General features: G+C 45.4%; 1 protein-coding gene across 1 annotated transcript; it reads right to left on the reverse strand.

Annotated features, from left to right (window-relative positions):
• Positions 1 to 14,209: 14,209 nt before the first annotated feature.
• HIF1AN (hypoxia inducible factor 1 subunit alpha inhibitor) lies at positions 14,210 to 27,048 on the reverse strand. Its single transcript, XM_079137319.1, has 8 exons — positions 26,828 to 27,048; positions 26,306 to 26,556; positions 24,407 to 24,555; positions 22,440 to 22,585; positions 21,530 to 21,636; positions 21,068 to 21,131; positions 20,680 to 20,790; positions 14,210 to 19,703 (listed from the first exon to the last, which is right to left on the reverse strand). The coding sequence occupies exons 1-8, from the start codon at positions 27,002 to 27,004 to the stop codon at positions 19,659 to 19,661; spliced, it is 1,050 nt and encodes a 349-aa protein (XP_078993445.1). The 5' UTR covers positions 27,005 to 27,048; the 3' UTR covers positions 14,210 to 19,658.
• Between the last annotated feature and the right edge of the window lie 52 nt (positions 27,049 to 27,100).

Here is a 27,100-nt window from a genome sequence, read left to right on the forward strand (position 1 = left end):
GGAACTACTATACAGATGTTACTTAAGCCAGTGCTGTTCTAAAGTGCATCTCTCTCTCTTTCTCTCATGTAAGCATGCATGTGAGCACGCACGCGCGCGCACACACACACACACACACACACACACAGAGTTTACTGACCTGGGGACCCAATAGCAGGGTACAGGGAAGGGACACAGTTTTCTTTATTTCTGCTTCCACCTCTAACCTTGACTCCTTGCATGGCCTTGAGTAACCACTTCCTGACTATGTAGGGTTTTGTTGTACAAAATGGGGCAATACTGGCTCAGGGAAGATCAGACGTCCTCTCATTCTCTTAAACTACTCTATTCACATTCCTTTATGGCATAAAAGTTACTCCCAGTCTGGGTCTCACTGAGAACATGTCCCTTTCCTTCTTCCTACCTCTGGCTGGCTGACTTCTCTGTGTCTCCAGAAGATCTCCCTAACTGCTCCAGTTTTGTTTCCCTTGAGTGTGACTGTTTCTCTGGGAATGGATCTCTTTCACTGAATGGTGTTTTAATATTGGGGTACAGTGCTTGAGGTCATGTCTGAGTATATATTTGAGCTGCTGTGTGTTTGTATGTGTGTCTGCTATGGGTCTCTGTGTGTTTTTATCCAAGAGTGTGTGAGCATGCACACATACACACACACACACACACACACGCACACACGCGCGCTTCGCTCCCCTAATATGCTGAACGGGCCATTACGCATCTTGCATGTGGGGCTGGGGGTGGGTGGGTGGGGGACAGAGGAGGCAGCAGGATTCTGTAAGAACATTAAATCCCAAATAAAGTAGAAAATATTTTTTAAAATTACTGACTTCCCGTTTTCTCCGAAATGGAGTGAAACGAGGCTGGTCCCGAGGCGGGGGCTCCGCAGGGCCAGCCACTGGAAAGGGGCAGCGCTTTATTTTTTATTTTTGTAATAAGAGGAACTGAATTAGAAAAAACGGGGAAGGAAGAGCAGAGTCAGATTGTTAAAGGATTCAATGAGCTGTGGCCAATGTATTCGAAAGGTGCTTAAGGCAGCAGAGCCGCTCACCAAACACACACTCGCACACACGCACACACACTGCCACACACAGTCACACACAGCCACACCAAGGCACTACACACCGCCATCACACTCACACGACCGAGACAAAGGCATATTCAGTCAGACTCACGTTGGGATACACAGCCAGATACAGACAGCAGACACAAAGCCCACCAACCCTGTCCCCACACATCCCCACATGGCCAGCATACACTAAAAGATACACAAGTCCATCTAGGGCTCCAGGGCAACTCCTGTGTGCCCCAAGAGACACAAAGAACCTAGTGCAATAACAAGGACACACACACTCAGTCACAGAGCGTCCCTCAGCACCCTCGACACCACAGCTGTGTTCACCTACTTCAGCATGGCTCCCACGTGCCATCTTCGCACTTCCCACTGCCACAGACTCGCTGCAAAGAGAACTCACACTCATGAACACCTGGTTCTCTTGGCCAGACACTCACTGTGACTCAGTCATAAAGACCCTCAGGCCCCCAGATTCCCTACGCCATCACCGACAGTCACCAACACACTTCGCATGCGATCATTAACAACAATACTGCACATCTATAAGCTGACTCGCGGAGGGACATTTCCATCTATTTAAACCTCACAACCATCCTGTGAAACGGAATACTCTCTTCTCTGCCTTCAGAGATGAAGCAACGCAGCAAAGAAGGTTGAATGACCTGCCCAAAGCCATCATGAGTGGCAGGCCAAGTCAAGACCGACATCTCTGTTTTAAAATTTGAATTCCCACACAGAGAGCTGAACACACACACACACATACACACACACACAGAGTCTTGCTGACACAGTTCCATGAACTCGGCCTCAAGTGCATTTATTTACTCAGGTTCAAATGCAAAGCCCCAGACAGTGACCTGCATGCGTACGCGTGCACACCCACATCCCCACACAGCCACCCCTTCCCACCTCCCTCTCTGCTTCTCTGATTTTCCCAGTGCTTCCCTCCCCTGCCTCCTCCGGACAGACGGACAGACGGAGCTAGGGCAACGTGGCGGTGGGGAGAAAGCAGGGGCAGGAGCCAGGCTCTTCCCTGCAGTCCAGTGGGAGCTGCATTCCTCCCCGCACCCTGGGCTGCCCCAGCCCCCTCCTCTGGGGCCTGGGAAAGGTGAGCTCCAGCTTCCCTCGCCCCTCTCCTCCCACACATTCTAACCAGGGGACATTAAAAAGTGCTGACAGGGCAGGGGAGAGGCCACCTGCCTGCCCGCCACTTTCATCTCAGCCGCCTGCCCTGGCCTTCCCTCCCACAGGTCCTTTTTTATTAATCTGGCCCCATCTGGCTGCCCTGGTCCCACCCAGAAGCCCCCATTTCCCCTCTCCCCTCCAGCATCCGTGGGGGAGAATCCCACTCCCCAAAATCCAGAGCTGCCAGACAGAGGCTCCACTCTCTGCACTAATCACCACAGGGCCATGGAGAAGGCCTCCAACAGTCCCAGGACACTCGATCTCTGAATTTATGACATTGAGGAGACGGGGTCTTCCATGCCACCCACAGACACAAGGACACATCACACCGACCAAGGTCAGTGCTTCACCAAGTCAGGGTACACAGGGCACACTAAGGTCTTGCATTCACACTGCACAACAACACACTCAACTACCTTCCACCTCAGCCAACTTGATGTTGTCACATGGAGTTACATATGACACCCTATAATGACAGCCACACATCATGACACCTAGAGGAGACTTATAACAATGACCACACAAGAACCTAGCTACCCATAGGACAGTCCCTTAGCGCATACTGTCAACACGTTTACATACAAAATGACACAATGCACCAACGCCATTTAGGACACATGTCACTAGTGATGTTGGTTGACTATGATAATGGAAGGGTAGCTGACTCAGTGGCACTTAATAACTTAATATTTATTGAATAAATGATACAGTGGCAATATGATCACACACTACGATGCACACAGATACACCTTAGAGCCAAAATATATTATCACAAAATGTGGAAACAAGCTCAGCTAAGAACACCCCAAGCAGCATGTGACTGAAGTTAGAAAAGCAGACAGAGGGTGGAAATGGAATGCAAGGAACCCAGCTCAGACAGGGTTGGGGACAGGACTCTAGGTACACTTTGCAACAAGAGATACTGTTTTGAAACACAAATCTAAGTCTACAGTAAAGTCCCAGCAGTCCTGAACAGTCCTGTCTAGTCTGTGGCCCTGTCTGCCCATCAAGCTGTGGCTCCCCAGGCTCCAGTCACACTGGCCTTCTCTCACTCCCTTACCCTGTCCCATGCCTTCCTGCCACAGGGACTTGGCATATGCTTCTTCTGCCACCAATATCATTCTTCTTTCCACTATTCTCCTAGTTTGCCTTTAGCTCTCAGCTCCAGGTCATTCTCTAACTAGGTTAAATCCTCCCCTGACAAGGCCTCCTTGATGACATGTCTCGCAGATGTAGTTTACTGCCCACCCCATCCCCAAACAAAAAGTCTCCTATGAAGGCAGACAGTGTCTGCTTTTGCTTCTCATTGACTTCTAGGATTGGCACCTAGTAGTCCTAAGGGCTTACTGTATACCTGGCACATAGTGTGTGACAAATGTCACATGAATAAATGACAAACACAGAGCACATAAAGAAACACTAGAAGGAGAGTTCAATCAGAAGCTAATAAGTCCGAGAATTGGAATTGGGAGGAATATGGGGAAATTCCGAGTTTTTACTCAGGATTACTTGCTGTGTGACCTTCAGCAAGTTCCTTCTCCTCTCTGGGCCTCAGTTTTCTTGTCTGTCAATGAAAGTCTTAGACTTTGAGTGCTCTGTGGAGGTCTAGGGGTTCTCAGGAGTATCCAGGGTTGCTCTGCAAGGATTGGGGCAAGGATGAACAAGTGCTTCTACTCTTTTCTGTGTGTCTATGTTTATGCACTTGGAATCAAATAAAAGGTTCTAAGGTTAAAAATATCCTTTGGAAAGCCTAGACTAGGTTGTCTCTAGTTTCCTTCTAGAATATTACAATAATAGAAGCAAGAATAGTTCCCACACCCTTCAGTTGATGCCAGAGCACTTGCTGCCTTTATCCATGAAGTTATCTGAGTGGAGCCCCATCTGCAGACTGCACAGAATAAAAGAGTAACAGGAACTGAATGAGCCCAGCTGGAGGAGGACTCCTAGGAGAGGCGCTTTCAACATCCCAGCAGACTCCTAAACTCAGGTAATGGAATCAAACAGGCCAGGGCCTGAGTGGGAAAGGGAAGCGGGGCACCACTTCCCAGAGGGACAATGATCAAAGCCACAGCCAAAAGGGCAGTGGGCCTGAAAGGAGCAGCAGAAGACCCTGGGGTGAGGTGGGGGGATGGGCTATTTGAAAAGCCCCCACACACTGAGGATGGTAGACAGGAAAACACTCTGTCAAGTCCTCTTAGGAAGCTGAACTTTATCCTGGGAAAGAGAGGACTGAAGGCTGAGGAGTCAGGGAATTGAGTCTGGAGGCCAGGTAGGAAAGTCTGATGGATGACAGACACACTGGACACAGGCTATTTTTCTTGGTGTTCCTTGAGGTGTGGCCAGATGAAATAGCCTTAAAATGAGAGTTAAGTGTGTCTATGTCTATGGTTGTGGGTGGGGGTCAGAGAATAGAGCTGGGAGAAACCTACTACTTTGTTACCTTAGCTTAGGGAAGAAGCCCCTCTCCTGCTCCCTGCCTTTCCCCCCAACCTCAGCATTGGCCTCCCTCATACACAACCTTCCTCAATCTGCCTTTGAGTCACCACTCCATCATTGCCTTGAATTCCCAAACTTCTCCAACCCCCAGCCATCTTCTCCCATTGTCCCCTCCTTTCTTGGCTCTGGCTCTTCTTTCCTTCCTCCACTTGCTGCTCTCCCAAGTTACTTGCTCTGGAACAGCCAGTTCCTAGGTTCTTTCCCTGCAGAAACTGGTGCTGGCCACCCCTGCAGCTCCTGCCCTCTCCTAGGCCTCCAGCCTCTCTGACAAGCTCTCCTGGGCAGCTCTTCTCCATCTTCTACATGCAGAAGGGGCCCAGGCAGTCTGAAGGTATTCAGCACTTGCTCTTCCATAATCTCTCCCTTGACAAACTCATCTCCAAGCAGGACTTCAAATTCAACTAGCAACCCCATAGGAATGACCCTCAAAGGGACCCTATTTTATGTATCGAGCATGGGGCTATTCAATGAATGTGGATTGATGACTCCCAACTTGGTACTTCAGTCCTGGTTTCCAACTGGCAGCTCTAGCTCCTCACTGAGTCCTCATCATCACCTTAAATTCACTGTGATCACCTTGAGTGCCAAGCCAGCCCACCTTTCTTAGAACCACCCCAAACCCAGGTCAAGCACCTGCTAGACACAGTCCAGCCTACTCTATTCATTCACTTGTCCTCATTCTATACATCTTCCTTCAAATGCCCCTCATTGTTGTTGCTATCTGCACATTCCAACCCAAACTCCAGACCGGCCCATGCACCTTCATGGTCAGAGTTTGTTCTGACTGGTCCCTGATGGCTCCAGATTCACTCTCTCTCACCCCATGCTTTCCGGGCTGTGTGGGTAATCCTCCATCACATCTCTCATCCAGAATCCAGGGCTCTCCACTTCTGCACAGTGGCCCCAACCTGTGTTCACAGACGTACCCTTCCTCCTCTCCAGAAAACCTGACCTCTTACAGGGTGCAATTCTCCCCAGCCCCTCACAGACCCCCGCAACTTCCTTTCAATGCCAATACCTGTTTGAGCTGCTCCAATCACAGAAGAGATTGATTAATACTCTTCCACGGAGTTCAAGTCCCAACACCCTTTCCAGCTGTTTCTCCTGCACATCTCAACTGAGGTAGGGAGAACCGCTACTAACCCTCCTGGATTACACCCCAAAAAACTCCTCTACGTCACTGTGACAATGAAAGGGTCCCGGGTTGGGAACTACCTCTGGGTACTATTCTTTTACCTCTCCTCTCCCTGACCCTCTCTGAGTTACTAATCTGTCCCAGGACCTTCTTTCACCTGTCTTCAAATCCTTCATTTCCAGCTGGAGGCTGGCAACACTCCCTTGAGTAGTGCTTCCTCCATATGAGACACTGTTTTAAGTCCTCTACATGTATTAATCCACTTAATCCTCATAACAACCCTAGGAGATAATATTACTATTATCCTTGCTTTTCAAATGAGGAAATTTGAGGGAGAAATTAAGTAACTTGCTCAAGGTCACCTACCTAGTAAGCTGTTGACTAAAAATGCAAAGCAGAAAGATTTGGGAGTTAGAGAAAACCCTTTCGAATACCAATTCTTATTTTGGCCAAATTATGTCCTCTCTCTGAACCTCAATTTCCTTATTTGTAAAATGGTAATAATAAAAGAGCACCTAGTTCATGGGGTTTTATGAGAAGTAGTTAACATGGAACACTCTGGGCACAAAACAGGAGCTCCCTTCCCATGCCTTCTCATGTTCTTTCCACCCAGAGCCCACCTGGATATTTGAAGATAGTATGATAATGTTCATGAGTTCTCATTTAAACTCAGGCCTTTGACTCCAGGATCTGGGCCACGCTGTGTGGCCAGTCATAGACCCCTCTTTTCCCCCAGTGAGTCTCCTCAATATCACTCAGGCTGCCACTGAGCCTGTTGTGATCAGGTCAGACCATGGCTTGCTTTCTCCATGCTGCTCTCAGATGCAGAGGGTCAGCCTAGCCCAAGGCATATCCCAGCCTGGCTCTACTGCACCCCAACCCCCCCTGGGCAACATGATGTCTCTTCTCCCACATCAGGCTTGGGATCCTCACACCTTAGAAGGCTGGGTGTTCACACAGGTATCTACTTCCCTAGGAGATTGTATCAGATAGAATGCAAGTTCTCTTCTAGCTCTAGTGTTCAAGAACTTGGAATTTGAGGATTCTTTCTAGAATGTTCCTCTGGGAAGGTCTTCAGAGTTCCTTGTAGGTGTCTTCACATATGGCAGATAGCAATATGTTCATGAGCTGCTTACAGGGATGCCTCACTTCTGGGGAGTTGAGATTCAAGAGAAACCAGGAGAGTCAAATGATATTTTGTGTGTGGAGGAAGGGCCAAGGGTGTTGTCCTGGAGACTTCCTCTCCTCAAGTTCATCAGGAAATCCAGGACTTCTGAAAATTTCCTCACATAAGGTAACCTTCCTGGGAACACACACATTAGCTCCACTTATCCCCTATGGCTGAACTATGAAAGTTCCCCTAGAAGCTCTTAAGAAGCTTCTCTCTCTCCTCTTAATCTAAAATAGAACAATCAGTATCCTGGGCTCAATGTGTCACCACAAATCACAAAGCATGGCTGCCCCCATGGGGCTTCATCAAGCATCGCAGTCTCCATTTACAGTCCCCTTTTCTCCATTACAATATAACAAACTTCCATCTTTGGCACTCCCAAAAACTCCAATATACTTCCTGCCTCCCTCCAGCTGCTTCCCCTTCCCTCTACCCACCTGTTACACTCTAAGCCCATTCCAACAACTCACTATATTCCACCCTATCCAATGACACCTGAACCCTTCTATGACTTTCTGTACGTTCCATCCCCCAGGGCTCAAACATCCATTGGGAGATTATTGTATGCCCATCTCCAGATGTCCCCTCCCCCCCACCGCCATGCTGGCTCGTCACCTGGAGTGCAAACCTGTGTACTCTTGTCAGGCCAGGTCCATGATGGCCATACTGTCTAAGCATGGGCTCTGAGGTAAAGAACTAATGTATGCTAGGTAGCCTCCTAGACATTCTAGTTTCTCAAAATGTGATCAGAGGACTTGGACAACAGAATCACCAGGGAAACTGGTTAAAAATATCCTGGGTCTCACCCAGAACTACTAAATGATGCTCATGGTGGAACTAGAAGTTTGCATTTCCAACTGACTCCTCTGGTGATTCCTACACTTCAGAATCATTGCCTTAGGTGTCTGATCTTCCTAACACCTTGGTAGTGCTCTTACTTCAGTTAAGAAACAAAACAGAAAGAGCTTAGGTAAACTAGTAATATCAGTCAGGGATCAGTATTCTGGCCCTTCTACAACACCAGAGCAATGCAGCTCTTCGTCCTGGTGACCCTTGGGTCACAAAAGTGGTCCACTGCAGCAATAGATCCGCATCAGGGCCAAGAGGCCACAAGCAAAGTAGCTCAGAAGGGGATGCATGGACTCAACAGGAGGGACATCTGGATTCCATGAGTGTCTGGACTGCAGGAGAGCTTCTCCACATCACTTCGGTCTTCTTGTTACACGAGTCCTACCTGTGTGGAGGGGGCCCGCTGGCTCCCCGCAGTGGGAAGTGTGGGAAGTGTAGCTACGGTCTGCCCGCCCATTCCGCTCCCATAGTTGGCTCAAGAACGCTGCATGGAGCGTGTGCGCCACGCTGTGGTCACTTCAGGAGAGACATGTCTCAGGGGAGCAGGTAGAAAGATGGTGCTTGAGGTCCAAATGTTCAGGTTCCCTTACACCTTACCGCCTCGTTTTCTCCCCACCCCTACTCTGAGACAAATCCTGGACCCTAATTAATCTCTAAGTCATCTCAGGAATGAAACAGATGGAATTTGCAGGCCAGAACTATGGTCACTCACAGCAAGTGCAGACCCCCATATTTCACCTAAATCCTAGAAAAGTGCATCATATGCAATCACTTTTGCCTGGGGTCAGATTATAGACTCATGTCCTTCATTCCAGACAGCTCATCACCTTACAACCTCTGGCAGTGTCTGACAGTATTCACACCTACTGCCATGCTGGCTATCAAACATATTCTTTTGTCACTGACCTTTAATTAAAAACAAAATAAAACAAAACCCCAGAATTGGACCCAGTACTCCAGAGGTGGCCTGACCATCTTGGAAAGCAGTGGGGGTGAATACCTCCCCTGATCTGGCTGCCCTGTTTGGGTTAATGCAACACATGACTGTATTAGGGTTTTAGCAGTCACATCACACAGTTGACTCATATTGAGCTTGCAGTCAACTAAACCCCCCAGGTCTTTCCTCCATGAACTGCTGTCAAGCTGGGCCCAGCACCCCCACCCGGTACTTATGTCATTGATTTTGTTTTAACCTAAGTGCAGGACTCTACATTTATCCCTGTTAAATTTAATCTTGTTGGTTCCAGCCCAGTGTTCCAGCCTGTTGAAATCATTTGGAATCCTGACTCTTTCATGCAAAGTATTAACTGCCCCTCCTAGCTCTATCACCTGCAAACTTGATGAGCCTGCTGCCTCGGTCAGTTGTCAATAAAAATGTCAGACAGGACATAGGCCCAGACTGAGCCCTAAGGCATACTGCTGGAGACTTCCCTCTAGTCTAGGCTGACATGGATCCATTAATCAACCCTCACTGGGTCTGGCTCTTCACCAAGCTTCATGGCCATTTGGTTCAGATGTTTCTGCCACGTCTACAGATAACATGAGAGGCGATGTCGGCTGCTTTGATGAAAATTTCTCTGTCGCCCAGCTGTGGCCCATTGTCACACCTAGCCTCTCTGCCCTAGAATTTTGTCATTTTTTCAACTATAACTTTAGAGGACTATATGTTTCCAATAGTATCCCCTCCTGCATGACTAGAGGTAATGCTTCTCAGCCTTGAGATCTCCCTGGATATATCTTTGCTATTTCAAATTCTATCACACAGTGGTTTCTCTGAGGTGTTATTCTCTCTTTAAATTCTTTCTCTCCTTCAGACTTCTGTCTACAGTTGTGCAGTGGCCTTCCTTGCCTAAAAGAGCTTCTACCAGTGGCCACCTTAAACTGTGGTCAGCTTCTACCTCCATCCTTCTCTTGTGAATCCCAAACTCACTTCCTAATTTTTCTAAACCATCGGTAATCTGCCTTTCATTCTTCAGATTAATAACCACTTCCACCAGGCAGTGGATAGTGATGGTGGGGATGGATGAGGAAGGGTCACAACCAAGCCAGAAAGATTGGATGTGGCAGTTTTATAAATTGAGTTTGGGACCCCTTAGAGACCAGTCATCAAACTAAGCAGGCGATCAAGAAGTTCACAGGGCTTAGGTAAGGTGTCTCGTGAGACAAACACAGTAAACATCAAGTCCAGTCTGGGAACTTCGTATGTTTCCTATAGAGACTGGAAACAGTCCTGGAGGCAGGTTGGATGGGGAGGCAGCCCATCTGGAGTGGGGATGCTAAGAGCAGAGAGGAGGGCAGGGTCTGCACTTTTCTTGGGCACTTATCCTAAGCAACACAGCAGCACTGTAAGGAACCCCAAAGAACCTTGAAGTAAGAGGTCACATACTCAAATATCTATGTGGGCCAGACAGGCATAAGGTCCAATAATGAGCAGTGGAGACTGTGACTAACTGGAAGGAACATGAACAAAGGGACAGTTGCTACTCAGCTCCAACCAATTATTGCCATATGGGAATTGTGATTCATAGTTGCCAGATCTTCTGATTTTCCAGAGAAGTCAGAGATCTCTTCTGATGAAAGCTTTTGACTAATACTGTCAATTGATTATTAAAAAAAAAAATTCAGAAACATCTATTGGCCAAACAAAAACACCTTTGTGGCTGATTTGGCCAATGTTGGTAATTCTTCAGCTGCTGCTGTTGTCTGGTACTTGAAAAGGCTAAGTGACTTGGGTGGAACCTTCCCTGTAAGTTTTTTGATGCCCATGAGGGTGACATTTATGTTCCATAGGAACATTACTTAGAAATTACTTTGGGTTCAAAAACATACTAAATTTTTCAAAGTTACAAACCCCAAACCCTAGTTGTTTTCGAAGTTTTTAATTTTCCTTCCCTTATTTTTATTTAATGTTTGATAAAAGGCAAACTCCTGTAAACACTTAAATGCCATTTTAATATTTTATTTTCTTAAGTATTTCATTTAATCGACCAAAGCAAACCTTCCCAATATTAAATATTTCTATCCCCAATAAATTGTTTATAAATAAGTAAGTCTTAAGTTACTTATTTGTGTGGGTGTGTTGCTGGGAATTGAAGCTTGGGAGTGTTCTGCCTAAGTCAAATCCAGAGCCTTCTAAAACATTTTGAGGCAGGGTCTCACTAAGTTGCCCAGGCTGGCCTCAAACTTAGCAATACTCCTGCCTCAGCCTCCCAAGTAGCTGAAATTTGGCACACACCAACTAGTCCTGCTTTAAGTTATTTTAAATGCTCCAAAATTGTATTAATAAACTTGGCAAGATTGCAACTTAAAATTCAAGCATAAATACCACTTTTTTGTAAGGCATTACAAAGCAAACCTGTTTTTGTTTTTTCATTTATTTTTAAAATTTGTTCTTTTTAGTTATACATGACAGTAGAGTGCAAACTGTTATTCTAACAAATTCTCTTCCATCTGTGAAGGACTTAGAATAGTAATTGCATAAATTCCTTAAAGCACAGTAACGATGTGGGTTTGATTTCCTTAAGCATGCCTATCCTTTGTTCTAAGACCTCCATCATAAAAAGATGCTACCAAGGAAGCAATTGGTGCCACACCATTTATTTTTGGGTTACCTTCTCAGATGGCTTAAGTTGCAGAACAACTCGAAACACTGGTTGGGCCACTGGCAAGATTCTGATAGGAGCAGGGATATCTATATATAACCTCATAAGCCCTGTCACAGGACTTCTGTTACATATAGAGTTGGTGGGTCAGCTCTATTCTGAGTTGATGCTTTTCAGCACATACCTGTGCTTTCTCATAGAAATCTTGAACCCCACTTGAATGTCACATACCTTGATCAGATAGTACATTTTCTTGGCTCTGAAAATAATTAAAATGTCTTATCATCTTGAAGATTTCTGCTTTTTTTCTTTTCTACCTGATCCATCACCTTTAGAGGTTTTAAAATGATACCTGGCTAAATGCAGCATTTCTCACAACTTTGACCTGTGGTCACAGTTCCTAAGGTTCTGCTGACAGAACTGTGGTCTCCTCATTCTTAGGCTGGTATCCTGTCCCTGTGAGGCTTTTCACTCAGGCACTTATCACCCACCTTCTCTCTTGAGATTTCACCTCTGCGAATCATCCTCTGCACTCCAACCCCATGTTGACTACATGACCAAGGAACCCCACTCCATGTCCACAATTTTGGAGTCCTACCCACCCCACTCCCCACCTACATACTTCCCCTAGGGCCACTGATATCACCCTAGAAAAGAAGGGAAATCCGGCATTTTTCACATAGACATGGACAACTGAGTCCTCCCTTTTATGCTGAGTAAATGGGTGCTTCCTAAGGAGAAAAGAAATGGAAGAAAGGAAACTAGTATTTATTGAGCACTTAATGGGCACTAGGCACTGAGTTAACTGTTTCACTTGAGTTGGCTCATTCATTTCCATCAGCCACACGAGGGGACCTGTTAAGAAATCCAAGCTCAGAGACAGTAATTTGACAGTATCACCATTAGAAATAGGCAAAACCAAGATTCAAACCTCATCCATGTAGCTTCAAAACTCACTCTTGCTCACACTGCTTTTCCTTCTTAAATCAAAATCCTTACTGGTCAAATACCAGCAGAGTGATAGTGTTTTGAGTGAAATATCGCTTTACTGATTTCTGGTCAAGACCACGAAAGGCTTTAATCTGGAAACTGATAAAAGTTTCCTACCCTCTCTGTTTAATCTCTCCCAAATCCCCACTCCCAATAACAATCTAACAACTGACATTTATACATGCTCAGTTTACATAGTTTCACACATATTGCCCCACCAAGCCTGGAAGGAAGGTAGTATTATTAATTTCAAAGATGAGGGAATTGAGGCATAGCAAGACTAACACACCTGAAGTCACCCAGCCTATGCAAAGTACATCTATGTTCCACACTGAGGTTCACTGCACCCAAACCTTGTGTTCTTTCCACTCAGCAGCTATGTCCTGCACAGGCACCCGCCCACTGTTTCTTTTGTTCTTCTGGGGACAAGATGGCAATCCAGAGCCTAGGTCTCCATTCATTCCTGTTCCAAGATCCTACACTAGCAGAACTATCACTGTTCCCAGCCCTGTCCATGGACTCCCAGTCCCTTCCATGTCTTTATCTCTTCCATTTTGCTTCCCCCACCCCAAGTCACCTCTTCTGTGATTCTTTTAACATTGTATCCTGAGGGTTAGAAAAGCCCTCCTTCTAGCAGTTTCTACTTTTGCACTAACAAGACCTGTTTGTAGACAGTCTTCATGATAAACCCGTTTCCCAAATGCCTACCCAGATCCAAGGGTTTAAAAACATTGTCACAAACCCTCAAAACAATGTTGTAAACTACATGCAACCACCTATCCCTCACCGGGGAAGAGGCTGAGACCCTGAGATGTTAATTTAACCCGAAGAGACAGAATTAGGGAGTGGCAAGTGGGGATTCAAAGCCAGGAGTCATCACCAAACTTAGTTCTTGATAGTGAATCACGAATCCTTGTAAGAACAATGGCCATGCCAACAATAAAGTGGCTGGGATTTTGCTCAAATAATATGGACAAAACTGAAAATTGAAAAATTTGAAAAGGCAACACTCCCAAGCCTCTGGTCCTCAGCTTCTAGACTAGCATGGAAACCCATGCAAACCTCATCTCCTGCATCCCACACTGCATGCTGCACACATCCCAGGTCTCCTTCCCGCCCTCTACCTGCCACTGCCAGCTCACACAAACCTTCAGTGCCTCTTTAGGTAACTATCCTCTCATACACTCTAATGTCTTTTGTTTTCATTGAGAGTGTCTCAGGTATTTTTAATGTTGTAGAAAAGGAGTTTTATGAGATAATTCCCCAGAGTTGGCAGTGGTGGCAGGGTCCTTGCAAGTCAGCAGTCAACAAGGGGTGGGGACTGGTACCATGAGCAGGTAGAAGTTGACTCTCAGGAGTTGATCAGTCTCATGGTGTGAGGAGGCAACAGCTTCTCCAGGTGGAATGGAGTCACTCAATGGCCTGCAGCCTGACACTCAGAAGAGCTCAGATCCACTGCTCCACACCCAGGGCCCAGGCTGCTGTGGACAGTGAGTCTGGTTGAGCAGGCTGAAAGGCAACTGACACTTCTTTAGGATGGTTTAGGTACAAAGACTCTAGTCTGTCTCCAACTCAATGCATGCCTCTCAAGCACATTTTCTCCTTATTCTTCATATGCTTATTTCAAGAGGGAAGGAATCACTGGAAATCTGTTTTAGACATCACCCAAACCAAGTCTCACCGTAAGTCACATAATAAATTTAACAACCACCACCACCACCACAGCTGTTTATTAAGTGCTTGCCAGGCACTGTGCTAAAGCTTTACAGACATTGTTTCGGTTAATCCAACAACCCTGAGGTAGATATTTTCAACACCCCCAGCCCCCACCCCCACATATCATTAGAGTTGAGGAAACTGAGGCTCAGAGAGGTTAAGTATGTCAACTGAGGTCAAATTCAGCTGGTAAGTAGCAAAGCTAGTAATCTGAACATATCTGACTCCAAAAACCATGCTTCTGAACACTATGCTAGATTTTTTTTTCCCCATTGAAAGGTAAAGGACACATGCTCCTTCTCAAAATATTAGAGCAGATTCTTGGTGGGGAGTTGGGAGTTTAGCTCCCCAAATCAGCTCTTGTACTCATATTCCTGGAGGAATGGAGAATAATCTGGGGATAAGCTGACCTTTCTCCTGTTCCCCACCCTCTAGGGGTATTCTCATCCAAGACCTCCGCATCTCGACACCAGACTACTCAATATGCTATTTTCCTTCTAGCAACCACTAGAATACCAAGGTCAGCCAAACTTGGTGACACTGGGCCAAAGACCTGAGAGAATTTAGGAAACATTCACAAAAATGCCCCTTATCCCTGAACTGCTGGACCCTAAGGCACACAGATGCATTTAGATGGCAACACAAATATCCTTTCTTCCACCTTCCAGTGCCATTCTTGGGAGTCTCCTGACTAATCCCCACTGATTCTCTACCACTCTTTAGGTCCATCCCCTAACCCATCTTGGAGGCCTCAATGATCATAAACCGGTAGGCTTATGGCTGCCAATTTATGAGAGAAATGTCCCCAAAGGGATCCTATGACTTAAAAGAATTAGGCAGAAGTGACCGAGGGACAAGCAGAAAAAGCTACAAGTGTGAGACAAGGTAAACAAGGATGTACAGAATCAACAAAAGGAGTAGCAAGAGGACAGAGCACAGAACAAAGGAACTAAACTGGGGTAACTCAACAGCTACCTGAGGTCAGAAACAGAAGACAGACCAGACGAATAGGGATGATCCCAGGGAGAGGGATCCTAGGGCCAATCTATCCAAGCATCCAGCTATGGAGTTTCTGAGAGGACAATTGCTTAAGAAAAAGAGCTTCGGTGAAGGGGCCACTGGAGAACCTAGGCAGGAGGAAGCTGAGTAGAAACTGAGGGAAGCTCTAGAAAAGGAAACAGGAACATTCCTTTAGAGCATACAACTTGAGAGGACACAAAACATTTAAGTGGGCAGGGACAGAGGACAAGCAGCTGGAGGTCCCAAAGGGGAGGGCATGCACTGAAAGGCAAGGACCGCTGAAACCTCCCTCAGCTACTTCCAAGCACACCCCACTATCCACCACACTTAGGTATTGGTAACTGAGGGCCATTGATGGCAGCCCTTGTTAATTTCTGCACCAGATTTTGAAAGGTGGAAGAACCACAGGCATGGAACTTATGGGGAAGATACAGCCTCATTGTTGGCAACTTCAATTTGAGACAGACCCACTGCTTTTACTTGAGGGAGCCTCTGATCTAAGGAACTTTCTGTATATTGTCACAAAACTGAGGAATATCACTTGGTGCAAATTAAGAATGTCCTTAAGTTTGAAGGTATGAGGGGTGAAGTAACAGACATGGAAAGATCTTGGTGGGATTCTCCATACCCTAAAACTTGAGCAGTTAACCTCATCACTAGGTCAGATTTGAGTCAGGGGCTTCAGTGCCTCCACATAGCCACAGCTGTGTGGCAGGGGGTTGTGGGGGTCAATGTTGAAGGGAGGCCTGGGATGAGGAGTCCCTACCTGTAGAGTCTAGCTCTAAGGAACCTAGAAAGCTGTTATCTCTACCCATCTTTCTCCTCTCTCCACATAGGGTGTACAACACATATGGATGGGGACCTCTGCTTCTCTCATGGTTTCCTCTCCAACTAAGCAGAAACTCCTGGGGTTTCACAGAGTGGGTTTCATTCACACCCTGCAGCACTGGAAGGTGAAAAATCTTATCACAGGTGGGGGATAAAGGTTGTTGACTATTACAGAAACACTTCCCACAAACAAAAAACTCTCCTATTATTCTTTGCCCGAAGGCTAGTATGTGACACTCATCTATCTCTATCTTTGTTGGCTCAAGTCCAAAGATGTCTGTTCCTGTATCCCTCTCAGGCTGAGACCTGGGCCCCTAGTCTGTTAAGAAATACAATCTCTGCCCACTTGTGGGAACACTGAAAGGACATTTGGCTCAGAAGTCTCTGGGGGACAGAGGGAGTGTCTCCCCACACTGGGCTGGCCCACTGGTAAGGATCCTTCCCCTCTCTGTCTCCTAACAGATTCAGATTAATGATCGCTCATTCCTAATTGTCAAATTTCTTTTCCTTCATCCTGTGTCTAATCACCAGTGACAGAAACCATTACGCAAATGAGAGCAGACGACTTCCCCCAACTGTTCGCGTTGGTAAAAACCTTGTAATTTAGAGCTCTGATTTGTAGGGGAAGCTGGTCTCCCCCAGGCATCCTGGGCATCTGCTCAACTGATGCCCAGAACAGCCCCTCCTCCACCCCCAAACTCCAACCCCCCAACAAATATTTGACTTCACAAAACACTAGGTTCTCTGTACCTGCTGGTATAAAAATGGGAACTTGCAACATGGCTGACCTCTTGAGAAGCCAGAGTCCCCACTTGCCTTGGTATGTTGCTTCCCTTGCTACTGGCTAGGATGGGGGCAACACTGTAGCAGTAATGTTTCATCTGCTACAACAAAACCTGAGCGTAAACAGTTGTACTCTAGGTGAATGAAGGGAAGAGTCCCCATCTTTCCTGGGGGTTAGGGCAATAGCAGAACATGAATCATGACTAATGGATCACCTAGAATTACAGCTTCAATTCTATGATACAGAAGCACACTGGGAAGAGCTATAGAATCTATTCAAGGACACATGGTAACACAATGGGATAGAGAGCTCAGTCCCCTATAGCTGCTCCAAGTACTCTTAACCTGTAATATGGTTTCCCAAGCAGTTTTCCCATGTCTTTAGCTGTAGCCTAGAGGGGTCTTTCACCCTAAGCTGGATCTTCACCCCATTGGACTGTACCTGCATGCAGCCACTATCCAGTAGGTAAGGCCTAAGGGCGGGGCGGTGGTACAAGGGAATGAGGGAAGGTGGAAGAATCAACAGTTTCGTGGAAAGGAAGGAACAGGGTTATGCAGCCAAATGGACTGTTTGAATCTTGATTGCCACTAATAACTTAATCTCTTTGAGCCCATTTCTTCATCTGTAAAGTGAGAATACCTACCTTGCAGGATAGTGAGGAACAAAGATCAAAGCACTAGGCACAAATCAGGTATCTAAAAAATCAGGGTGGCTACTCTATTTCTCAAGGATCAGGAACAATCCTACAAAGGTCCTCTCTCCCCATTAGCCACCTTTGGTCAGACCTGTGTTAGAACAGCACCCTGTGAGGACCAACCAGGTGGCACCTGATGCCCTGTTGCATATCATCCACCTCCTTAAGGGCTGAGCCAGGAATGCAGCAGACCTGCTAAGGAGAATGAAAATAACCTGCTCTTTCCAAGTGTGATTATGACCAAGTTTATCCTGTCTGCCTTGCTCTTGCTGCACTCCTCTTTCCCAAGAGAGATGGAGGCATGGAGTTCACTGCAATCATATTTCCCAGCACTGGCTGTATTTGAAAGGGCTATACTTGAGAAGGTACCATGTCTGCACAACCACACTGCATCAGAAAACCCCAGAATGGAGTACTAAAATAAACACCCTCCCCAAAATACACAGGTGCGCACACGCACACACATCTTCTCAGTCCATCAGGGCACTGTAAACTGAGCTTCTGGAGAAAGAGTCATAGCTCAGAAACTGGAAGTAAACCTTTGCCCCCGCCACTCCGCCCCAAAAAGGTGGGAGGGAATAAAATCAGACTTCCAATTTTCTCTTTTGTTTCAGAGAGAAAAGGATGACAAAGATGGAACTGGAAGTCAGTAGACACATGGCTACCACTCTGCCCAATTCCAGGGGCCTCACTTCTACTGAAGAGATGGAAATGATGGCCCTTTGAATTGTGTAATACTCTGCTGCCCTGCTGTAAATGCAGCCCTGAGAGGGATTCCCATGAGTAGCTACTAATAAAAAATGAAATTCTACTTCCATGCTCTACCGATTGCCCTACTGAGTGTGTCAAGGAACATTACAGTGGGGTCTGGCAGAGGCGCTGGCTTAAAGAGGCAAGGCTACATATTTTGCCCTTGCCCTGAGGTGAATGACAGGTAGTGAGTTAGCTGCCTAAGCTTGAACCCATTTCATCTACTCAGCCAGGAAAATCAGCAGTGGGGAATATGGCCTGGAGAGGGAGGGACACAGGACCCAGAGGCTCTAGCCAGTCAGCCTCAGGTAGGTTGTAGTGAAACTGGACTAACATATGATGGCTAAAATCCAAGTTAAAAAGCTGCAGGTTGTCAGGTAGTACTTCTGGGGCCTCACACTGGAAAAGGTAAGCTATGAAGAACCTTGGTGAACAGGGAGGCTGGCCAGTGTGGACACATGCATACCAGTGTGTAAAGAAGTATATGCATGTGCACACATGGGTGTGTATGCACACACACACACACACACACACACACACACACACACACACAGAGGATTGTACCCCTAGAGCCTAGAGAAGCCACAGCAAGAACTCCCCTGATATCTAGCAGAGGGACAAAAGCTGGTGCTGAAAGAAAAGTTGTGTGTAATTTGCAATCCTAGGTTCTTATGTTCCAAGGTTCCCTTCTATGTATGGCTTGAATTTGGAGGTCCCAAAGAACCCTACCTAATCCTCTTCTAGGCTCTGAAAGGCAAGCCTCCCTCTTAATCCCCCCATGAGAGTCCCAGTAGCCCAGTAGCCATGAGAGTCTACCTAGCCTGGAGCCTGACTGCAAAAACTGGCAGGAGGCAGACTGACCTAAGAGTTGGACTCACTTTGTTCCTGCAGCCCAAATGCAACAGAGGTCCAAGAGAATCTTCTCTCTCTCAGGCTGAGGCACTGAGGTTACAGGAGATAGGGATGAAAGCCAGACCAGAAGGAAACGAGGAACAGAAACATTGTGTGTGTGCTTGCACACACACACACACACACACACACACACACACACACCCTGAAGTTGACAGACTAACAGACACAGACGTGATGACAATCAGAAGCTGGGACTCCACACACCAAATGCAGAACTTTAGGGGGTCAGAGAGGGAGGGTGCTGGGGCACAAGAGGCAAGGGTGAGAAGTTCCTCCAAATGGGAGTGGAGTGCCAACCACCCTGCCTTGCCCCAAACACCTGCCTCCAGGGCCATGGCAAGAGTCCAGTCCATTAAGTGCAGCGTGCAATACTAGTGCTTGGAGTCTCCTGTCCTCATCAACGAAGCAGTGTGGACGGGATAGCAGTCACTGGCAGGAGGCCTGGACTCCTGGCAGGCTAATTGTATCGGCCCTTGATCATTGTGTTCAACAAAGGTCCCACCTGTAAAGAGATAGGAGGAGCCAATCAGAACTGTCTGTCCTCTGATCCTGGAATTGACCCAGGAGTATCTACAGACATTAAGTGTTTAGTCAAGGAAAGGGACAAAGTTTTCAATCAATCCTATGAATCCTTTAATCAGCCTTCCTAAAGATCAACCCAATATTGTAGACAGGGCCCACCTTGGAGATCCATCTTGTATTACCTTCCCTATCAAAACATCCCTTATCTGTAAGCAGCACTGACAGACAAGGGAAGGTCAAAAGAATTAATAACCCCCAAGAGTGATTCTGCATATTTTTCCAATGTGCCTAAAGAATGCTGAATGTAGCCAGGCCTGGTGTACATAGCTGTAATCCTAGTGACTTGGGAGGCTGAGGCAGGAGGATTACAAGTTCAAGGCAGCCTCAGCAACTTGGTGAAACCTGTCTCAAAATGAAAAATAAAAAGAACTGGGGATATAGTTCAGTAATAAAGTGACCCTGGATTCAATCCCTAATGCAAAGAAAAAAGTTAAATGCTTCTGTATCTTAAATGAAAGGCCATTCAACTGGGCCTGGTGCCATCTCCGTACTCCACAGGCATCTGTAGATGCCAGGATTACCCACAGGAAGGAGGTGAGAGCATTACAAATACAAACCTCTCCCATTTACCCAATGTGCCAGTGGTGTACCTGTGTGGGAAGCAGGTTTCAACACTACCTACAGCAGCCTTGGCCAGCTGGAAGAGCAAACGGAGATGCTTTACTGCACACTTTCCATTCCAGAAGAATCCCCTCAGGGGTCCCCAGCTGGCACACAAGCCCCATGGGGAACATTACTACTAGCATGGAACAGATTATAATTGATCCACTAGTCAAGCCCAGCCTTTACCAGAAAATAAGGATTTTCTAAACACCCCTATAACCTCTATGGAGACAGAGGACATCAGATACTGAGACAGAGGAGTTATGGAGAATGTCACATCAACTCTGACTTACCTCTTGTGGGTTCCCCAAGGCCTCTCCAAGCATCTTTTCAATATTTCTCATTATGGCCACTTTCTGATGAGCTTTGAGAGGATATTCAATTCTCTTAGGGGTAGGTGCCCCCTACAAAGGAAGCAGCAGCTCAGGAAATGCCTTTAGCAGTAGGCTTCAGTGTCACCTCACTGCTCCTAGTACGGTTCTCCCTTCCAAGAAACTAACACAATCCTTTTTCTCTTCACCTCCCCCAAAGATGTGGGGAATCACTTCCAGGAATAGTCAACAAACCCACCTCAGCCCCCAAACCATTTATTAGACCTACCTCACCCCAGCCTGTTTCATCTAGGGGCCAAAAAAAAAAAAAAAAAAAAAAGGAAGAAGCCAACCATATACCAGAATATACCTTATACCAGAAGTTCACAGTGATGGTAATCCCCCCATTTAGTAATGACTCTATGTGATGCCACCTGCAAGAAAACAAACAAGCTCCTGTTTGCTTTTTGGAGAAAGGATAGAAAATTAGGTAAGAGTCAGTTAAGGTAAACAGCAAAGATAGTATCTTTATGATCATCCTATAAAACACACATGGGCTAGAGGCAGTGGTGTTCAGACTCTAAACACCAAAGAAGCAAGAATAGTTTCTTCAGCCACAAGCCCTTGGGATCTCTTTGTATGTGAGTAATGGTCATCCTTTCCTAGAAATAGGATTGTCATTTCCCCCATGGTCAGTATGCTCACTTTGGATGTGCCAACCTTCCTCTAGACCACATAAGAGCAATCCTGCCACAACTTAATAGACATAGATAAAGCTTTCTAGGGAATGAGAAAGTTCCCAAGAGGCTCCCATCCCTAGCCACCTCCTCACCAGTACATTGGGATGTAAAGAACATCACCAGGGCCAACCACTGTTTCATAACCAACCACATTTTGGAAATTGGGGAACCTCTCGTAGTCAGGATTGTCAAAGTCCACCTAAGAGGTTCAAGAAAAAGAAAAAAGAGCAGTCAATCAACAATTTTTTACAAGTAACCACTATGTACTAGTTATTTTGGTACTTAAAAAAATAAAAGACACCTTTAAAAATGCTTTTAGAATTTGTATCTAGCAGAAGATACACAATGCACATTAAACAGTCCATCCTTGAATGTTAGATGATAAAGAATTCCAAGCTTCAGTGCTCTTGAGGTCCAAAGACCTGTACTGTAAGGAATTAGAACTCATCAATCAACAACCCTTCAGAAATTTCCCCCAAAGAACAAATTCTAATCAGCAAAGACTTCATGAAGTAGCTAGGCAACTTTCTCCTCAAAAAGGACAGGGATATCTGTGGCTGGCCACAAAGGCAAACATATGCCTCACTTAGATCCAGGAAACACAGTAAGTGACATATCTCAATTCTATTCACCTCTCTCCATATCAAAAACATATGTGACAAGAACAATGATTAAATCCAATGGAGGCATGTGCATTTTGTTCCATGAACTTGTAAGCCAGTCAGAGTAACCTGAGCCCACCAGCATCACTGATGGGGTCTGCTCTGAGATCTAGCTTCATGGGCTGTTTACACTCATAAACATCTGAGGACCAGCACAGAAGCCTGGAATATGTGAGCTGTACTATGAAATTATCCTCAGGTTTATCTGTAAAAAATGATCAGCCTGTAAACCAAACCTGGCATACTACCAGAGGGAGGGAGAAAGACATTCCAGCCTTTAATTTCAAAGGCATTCCTACAGTCTAGAGTTCTACACCCTTCTCAGACCATATGACCTCACCTGGCTTTGTCTGTCACATGGGTGATGAACAGGATATGGATAGAGGCACTCAAACTGATCCGGAGGGAATAAGATGCATCGCTTATGGCCTTTTATTTGGGCAAAGAAGTTCTGTTGCTCATCATAGTGAGCAGGTGTCACATTTCCTGTAGGAAGAAAGACATTTTCTTACCTACAGTACTGGCTCTAGTGTACAGGCTAAACAGAATGCCCAGTGCTAGACAGAAATTCAGTCTACCCTCCCAGTTAAGAGTCCCAATCAAATTTTAGGCAGAATCAAGGAAATTAGGTGTTACATTTGTATGGACAGTAAGTCTAGAAAACACCACAGGTAAGGTCCATCATCAGCTAGCAAAGTAGGTATTTCTAAATAATATTGCTGTCCTTACTGGAATCAAGGACACATCAAAATGATACGAGTCTGGCAGGGTAAGATAATATGTACACTTGTACTCTTCTTGACAATGTCAAAAATTCAAGGAAAATAAAACTGTCAGAATGACTGGTACCCACAATGCAAGCATTATCTACTCTGAGGAGTTAACCTGTCATTTTACATGAATAGGGTTTTTGCTTTGTATAGCTCTTTTGGGGCCTACAGATTCTCAACCTTTGCTCTCACTTCACCATACAGGTGGGATGCAACACTTAGTGCAACACTAGGGCTTACCAGGGCTGCTGACTCTCATTGGAAGGAAGCTTATTAAATTAGCGAAGAGAGTGCAGTATAATTTAAATAAGATATATTACTTAAAATGCCACCATAAATTAGTTCTCCCCTAGTGTTGTATGTTCCACCTACTCATGTATAACCAGGCCATTTTTGTATCCTTTGCAAAGTCCTTGAGTAGAACATACACATCTGCAGAGCACAGAGTTCAGAAAACACTTCCAGCCCAAGCCGGGGTATGCCAAAACAGCTGCTTTCTTAACTAATGAAAGTCCACATGCACCCTCAAAGGAAAGTTGTTCTCTCATCTCTATCTGAGGAATCCATTTCCCTGCACCCTACTGTAGGAAAGGAAAGCAACAGAAAAGGTCAGAGTCAAGGAAACCAGAAATGGCTTATTCCTGGCAGGCCAATCAAGAGCTGATTTCAAAGGGGCAGGTAACTGCCAATTCATAAGCTGCACTGCTGGAAACTTTTAATGCGCACGGTAGGAAAGGATTCAAATCTGAATAAATGACAATGAAAAGAGAAGAGACCTCAGAGCTTGGTAGTGAAAGATGAATAATTATTCTGCTTCCTTGTTTAACAAAATTTATTTACCACTTGTTAAGTGTGGGCATGACACCTAGCTTGTGTGGAAATAAAAATGAGACAATGATCCTGCCCTATAAATAGTGTTCCTTCTCCTGAGTGGAGTCTAAATGCTTCTCCTTTTTATTTGAAATGAAACAAAACAAACACGCTCCAGAAGAATATGCTCATGTATTTGTTTGTGTGTATTTAATTCTCTGGCAAGAAACACAAGTGACTAATAACATGCAGTGCCTCCAAGGAAGGAAACTGGGGCAGCTTAGAGACTCCTGGCTACGTACCTACTTGTACCTTCTTAAATAGATATCCATAAATATCTATTTAAAAGACTGAATTTATATTGGAAATATAACTTTTCCCAACTCTCGATGGGGGTAAAAATCTTCTGAATATAGACAGGTTCATAAGAGAACAGCAGCCTTTCAGAGAAGTCCTCAGTGTCTCAATGTATGTACTCAACAGCAGATGAGGAAGGGAAAAGGGAATTTTTTCAGAATGCATAAAACCAGCTTAAAAATTTAATCTCATTTCATTTTTGTATCTCTTTATAAGATAGTATCATGTTCCTTTTGCAGGATGAGGAATCTGAGTCTTAAAAAAGTTCAGTGATTTATTCAATGTCATGAAACTAATAAAGAGTAGAGATAGTATTAGCAAACAGATTTGTATGACTCTAAGCCACACTGCTTTCTGAAAGATTTCTTACCTTCCATGCCAATGAGCAGCAGGTTAGAGGTCAGCTGTCCCCAGCCACGTTTTCCCTGTTGCTTATTAATCCAGTTCCAATTAAAACCCAAGAAGTCCATGACAATCTTCCTGCCCACAGTGTCATTGAGTGTTTGCTGCAGATACAACCTACATTCCCCAAGAAGAAAATTACATTAGTGCATATACACACACACACACACACACCTCACATGACCTCCCCACATCTGCAAATACAAACCCAAATCCACATTACACCAGCATCTCCCACAGAAAACAGCTGTAGTCATGTAATTTTAACCATGAGTTGGGTGCAATGGTGCATGCATATAATCTCAGCTACCTGGGAGGCCAAGGCAGGAGGATCACAAGTTCAAAGTCAGTCTGGGCAATTTAGGGAGACTTTGTTTCAAAATAAAAAAATAAAAGGGTTGGGGATGTAGCTAGTGGTAGAGTACCCTTCAGTTCAATCCCCTGTACCAGAAAACAAACAAACAATTCTGAACTGAATTCTTTTTGAATGCAAGTTCTCCTACGTGGTCCAGAATAGTCTTGAACTCGCGGGCTTAAGTGATCCTCTTGCCTCAGCCTCCCAAGTATCTGGGACTAGACATATACGCTACCATACCCAACTTAGAAGTGAATTCTAATCTAACTTCTATGAGCTTTGCTTAACACTAATTTTTAAAAAAAATTCTTAATCTTCTGTGTCACAACATAAATCCTTTAAAAATCCTAGGTTCTCCATAAAGACGTACTTAACACACAGAACTTTCACACAATTTCAATTTCCTGAAAGCATTTCCACAAAGCCTAGAATGATGAATCTGTCTTGCTCTAGAGACTCACTCTCAAGGCCTGAAACATCTCCTTTGGCTCTTGATGGCTACTGTGGTAGACTATCACTGTTTATCAAAAGCTGGTCCCACCCTGTGGACCAGCTCAAAGCCAGATGAAGTTGGTTGGTGTTAAGGTCAACTGATAAGGCAAAACCTTATAGTCATTTACTATGAAGTCTCAATGACTAATTCCCCAGAGGCAACCTTACAGAATGGGGCTGAAGGTCATCTGGGACCTACAGATGCTGTCCTTTTAAGTAGGAATAAAAGTAGAAGAGAAGAATCATTCTCCTCAATGCTTCCTGTGTTTGCTATCTGTCACTGATATATTGTGGAACATCAAGTCTCCCCTCTAATCCAATTTTCTCTAAGTTACAAGTTTTGTGATACCCATTTAAACCAGAATCAAAACAAACTATACAACTTTTCAGCTTGAACTATTCTCAGTCAGTACAATACTTTAGGGCAAAGGCTGCAAACTAGCTATCTCAGAGCTAAATCCAATGACAGACATTTTTGTTTGGCCCTTACATTTTTTTTTTTTAAAGTGGAACTACTGCCCACATTTAAAAGTCAAAAGATTATAAGCAAATAAAGAAATCCTTATTTTGAGCCTCTTTGGAAAAATCAGAATATCTAGTAATCTCCAACTGCACTCCCAAATGGAAACAAATAATGACTTCTCACTTGAACAGTGTGTGTGTGTAAGAATGACTTCAACTTTATTAGTTTCCAGTCAGACAACTTCACTGATTTCATTCAGTTGCCTGACTCTTCTAGGCAATTGTGGCTCTCATTATATGAGGAAGAGGAGAAACTAGAGGATTCTCAGCTTAAATCTAAGCATTTTTTCAACCCTCAAGCTAGAAAACCATCTGGTTGAAGCCCCAAGAACGACTCAACCCCCTACAGGACAGAAGAGACAAATATTCATCTGTCAGAAATACAGATAAGGAAGATGCCAATCTCCACTCACCCATCTCTACCACATCTTCAAATAAGCACAGGAAGGAAAAACAGATGCCCCAAATCCAATGAAAAACCAAGATCCAGGAACTTACCTCTCATCCCCTCCTTGCTGCTGTATATCCTGCAGTTTCTCAACGAATTCATGAAATTTCATTTCCTCCCTGTTGGACCTCGGTTTAAAGTTCTGGAAATTAGCCATCTTCTTCTCATCATAGTACAAGAACTTGTGGGTGCTGGCACTGTACACAGAAAAGTCTCCGTTGCCAATATTCTCTTGTAGGTATTCAAGGTCCCATTTCAAAGCAGGATACACAAGATTTGTGTCGGTCAGTACTACAGGTTCCTAAGCGAAAACATCAGGTGAAAATAAGTAAATTAATCCCAAGGCGCTACAAGAGTTCTCCTCCCATGATTCCAACTACTTCTCAACTTCAGAACAATCTCTCCTGTTAAGGAGTACGAACTTCTTAAGTTCCATTTTCTTCGCCTCCCTCTCCCTTTAAATCCTAGTCCACAGACTGACCAGTCCCCCACCTCTCTCACCATTCGCCCCTGACCTCTCCTCCCCACTAGGTCTCTTCCTCCTCCCTCTTTAGACGCGCCCCGCCCCCCACCTCATTTTCGATGAGCTCCTCCGCCCGGGGGTCGCTCTGACTCAGACGCGGGATGGGCCGGGTTGGGAAGCTGTAAGTGCGCAGTTGCGATTCATCCCAGGCGGGGCCCAGGGCTTCAGCCTCTTCCCGGGGCGCTCCAGAGCCCGAAGCAGCAGCCTCAGCTGCTGTTGCCGCCATCTCTACGGCTAGGGCCTGCCCCACCGGAAGCGGAAGCTCCGCCTATTCCGGACAAAAACCACAACGGAAACCATAGAGACGAGCTGCAAGAGAGAA

Source organism: Sciurus vulgaris, assembly GCF_902686455.1.
Source record: "Sciurus vulgaris genome assembly, chromosome: 4".
Lineage (NCBI taxonomy): Eukaryota > Metazoa > Chordata > Mammalia > Rodentia > Sciuridae > Sciurus > Sciurus vulgaris.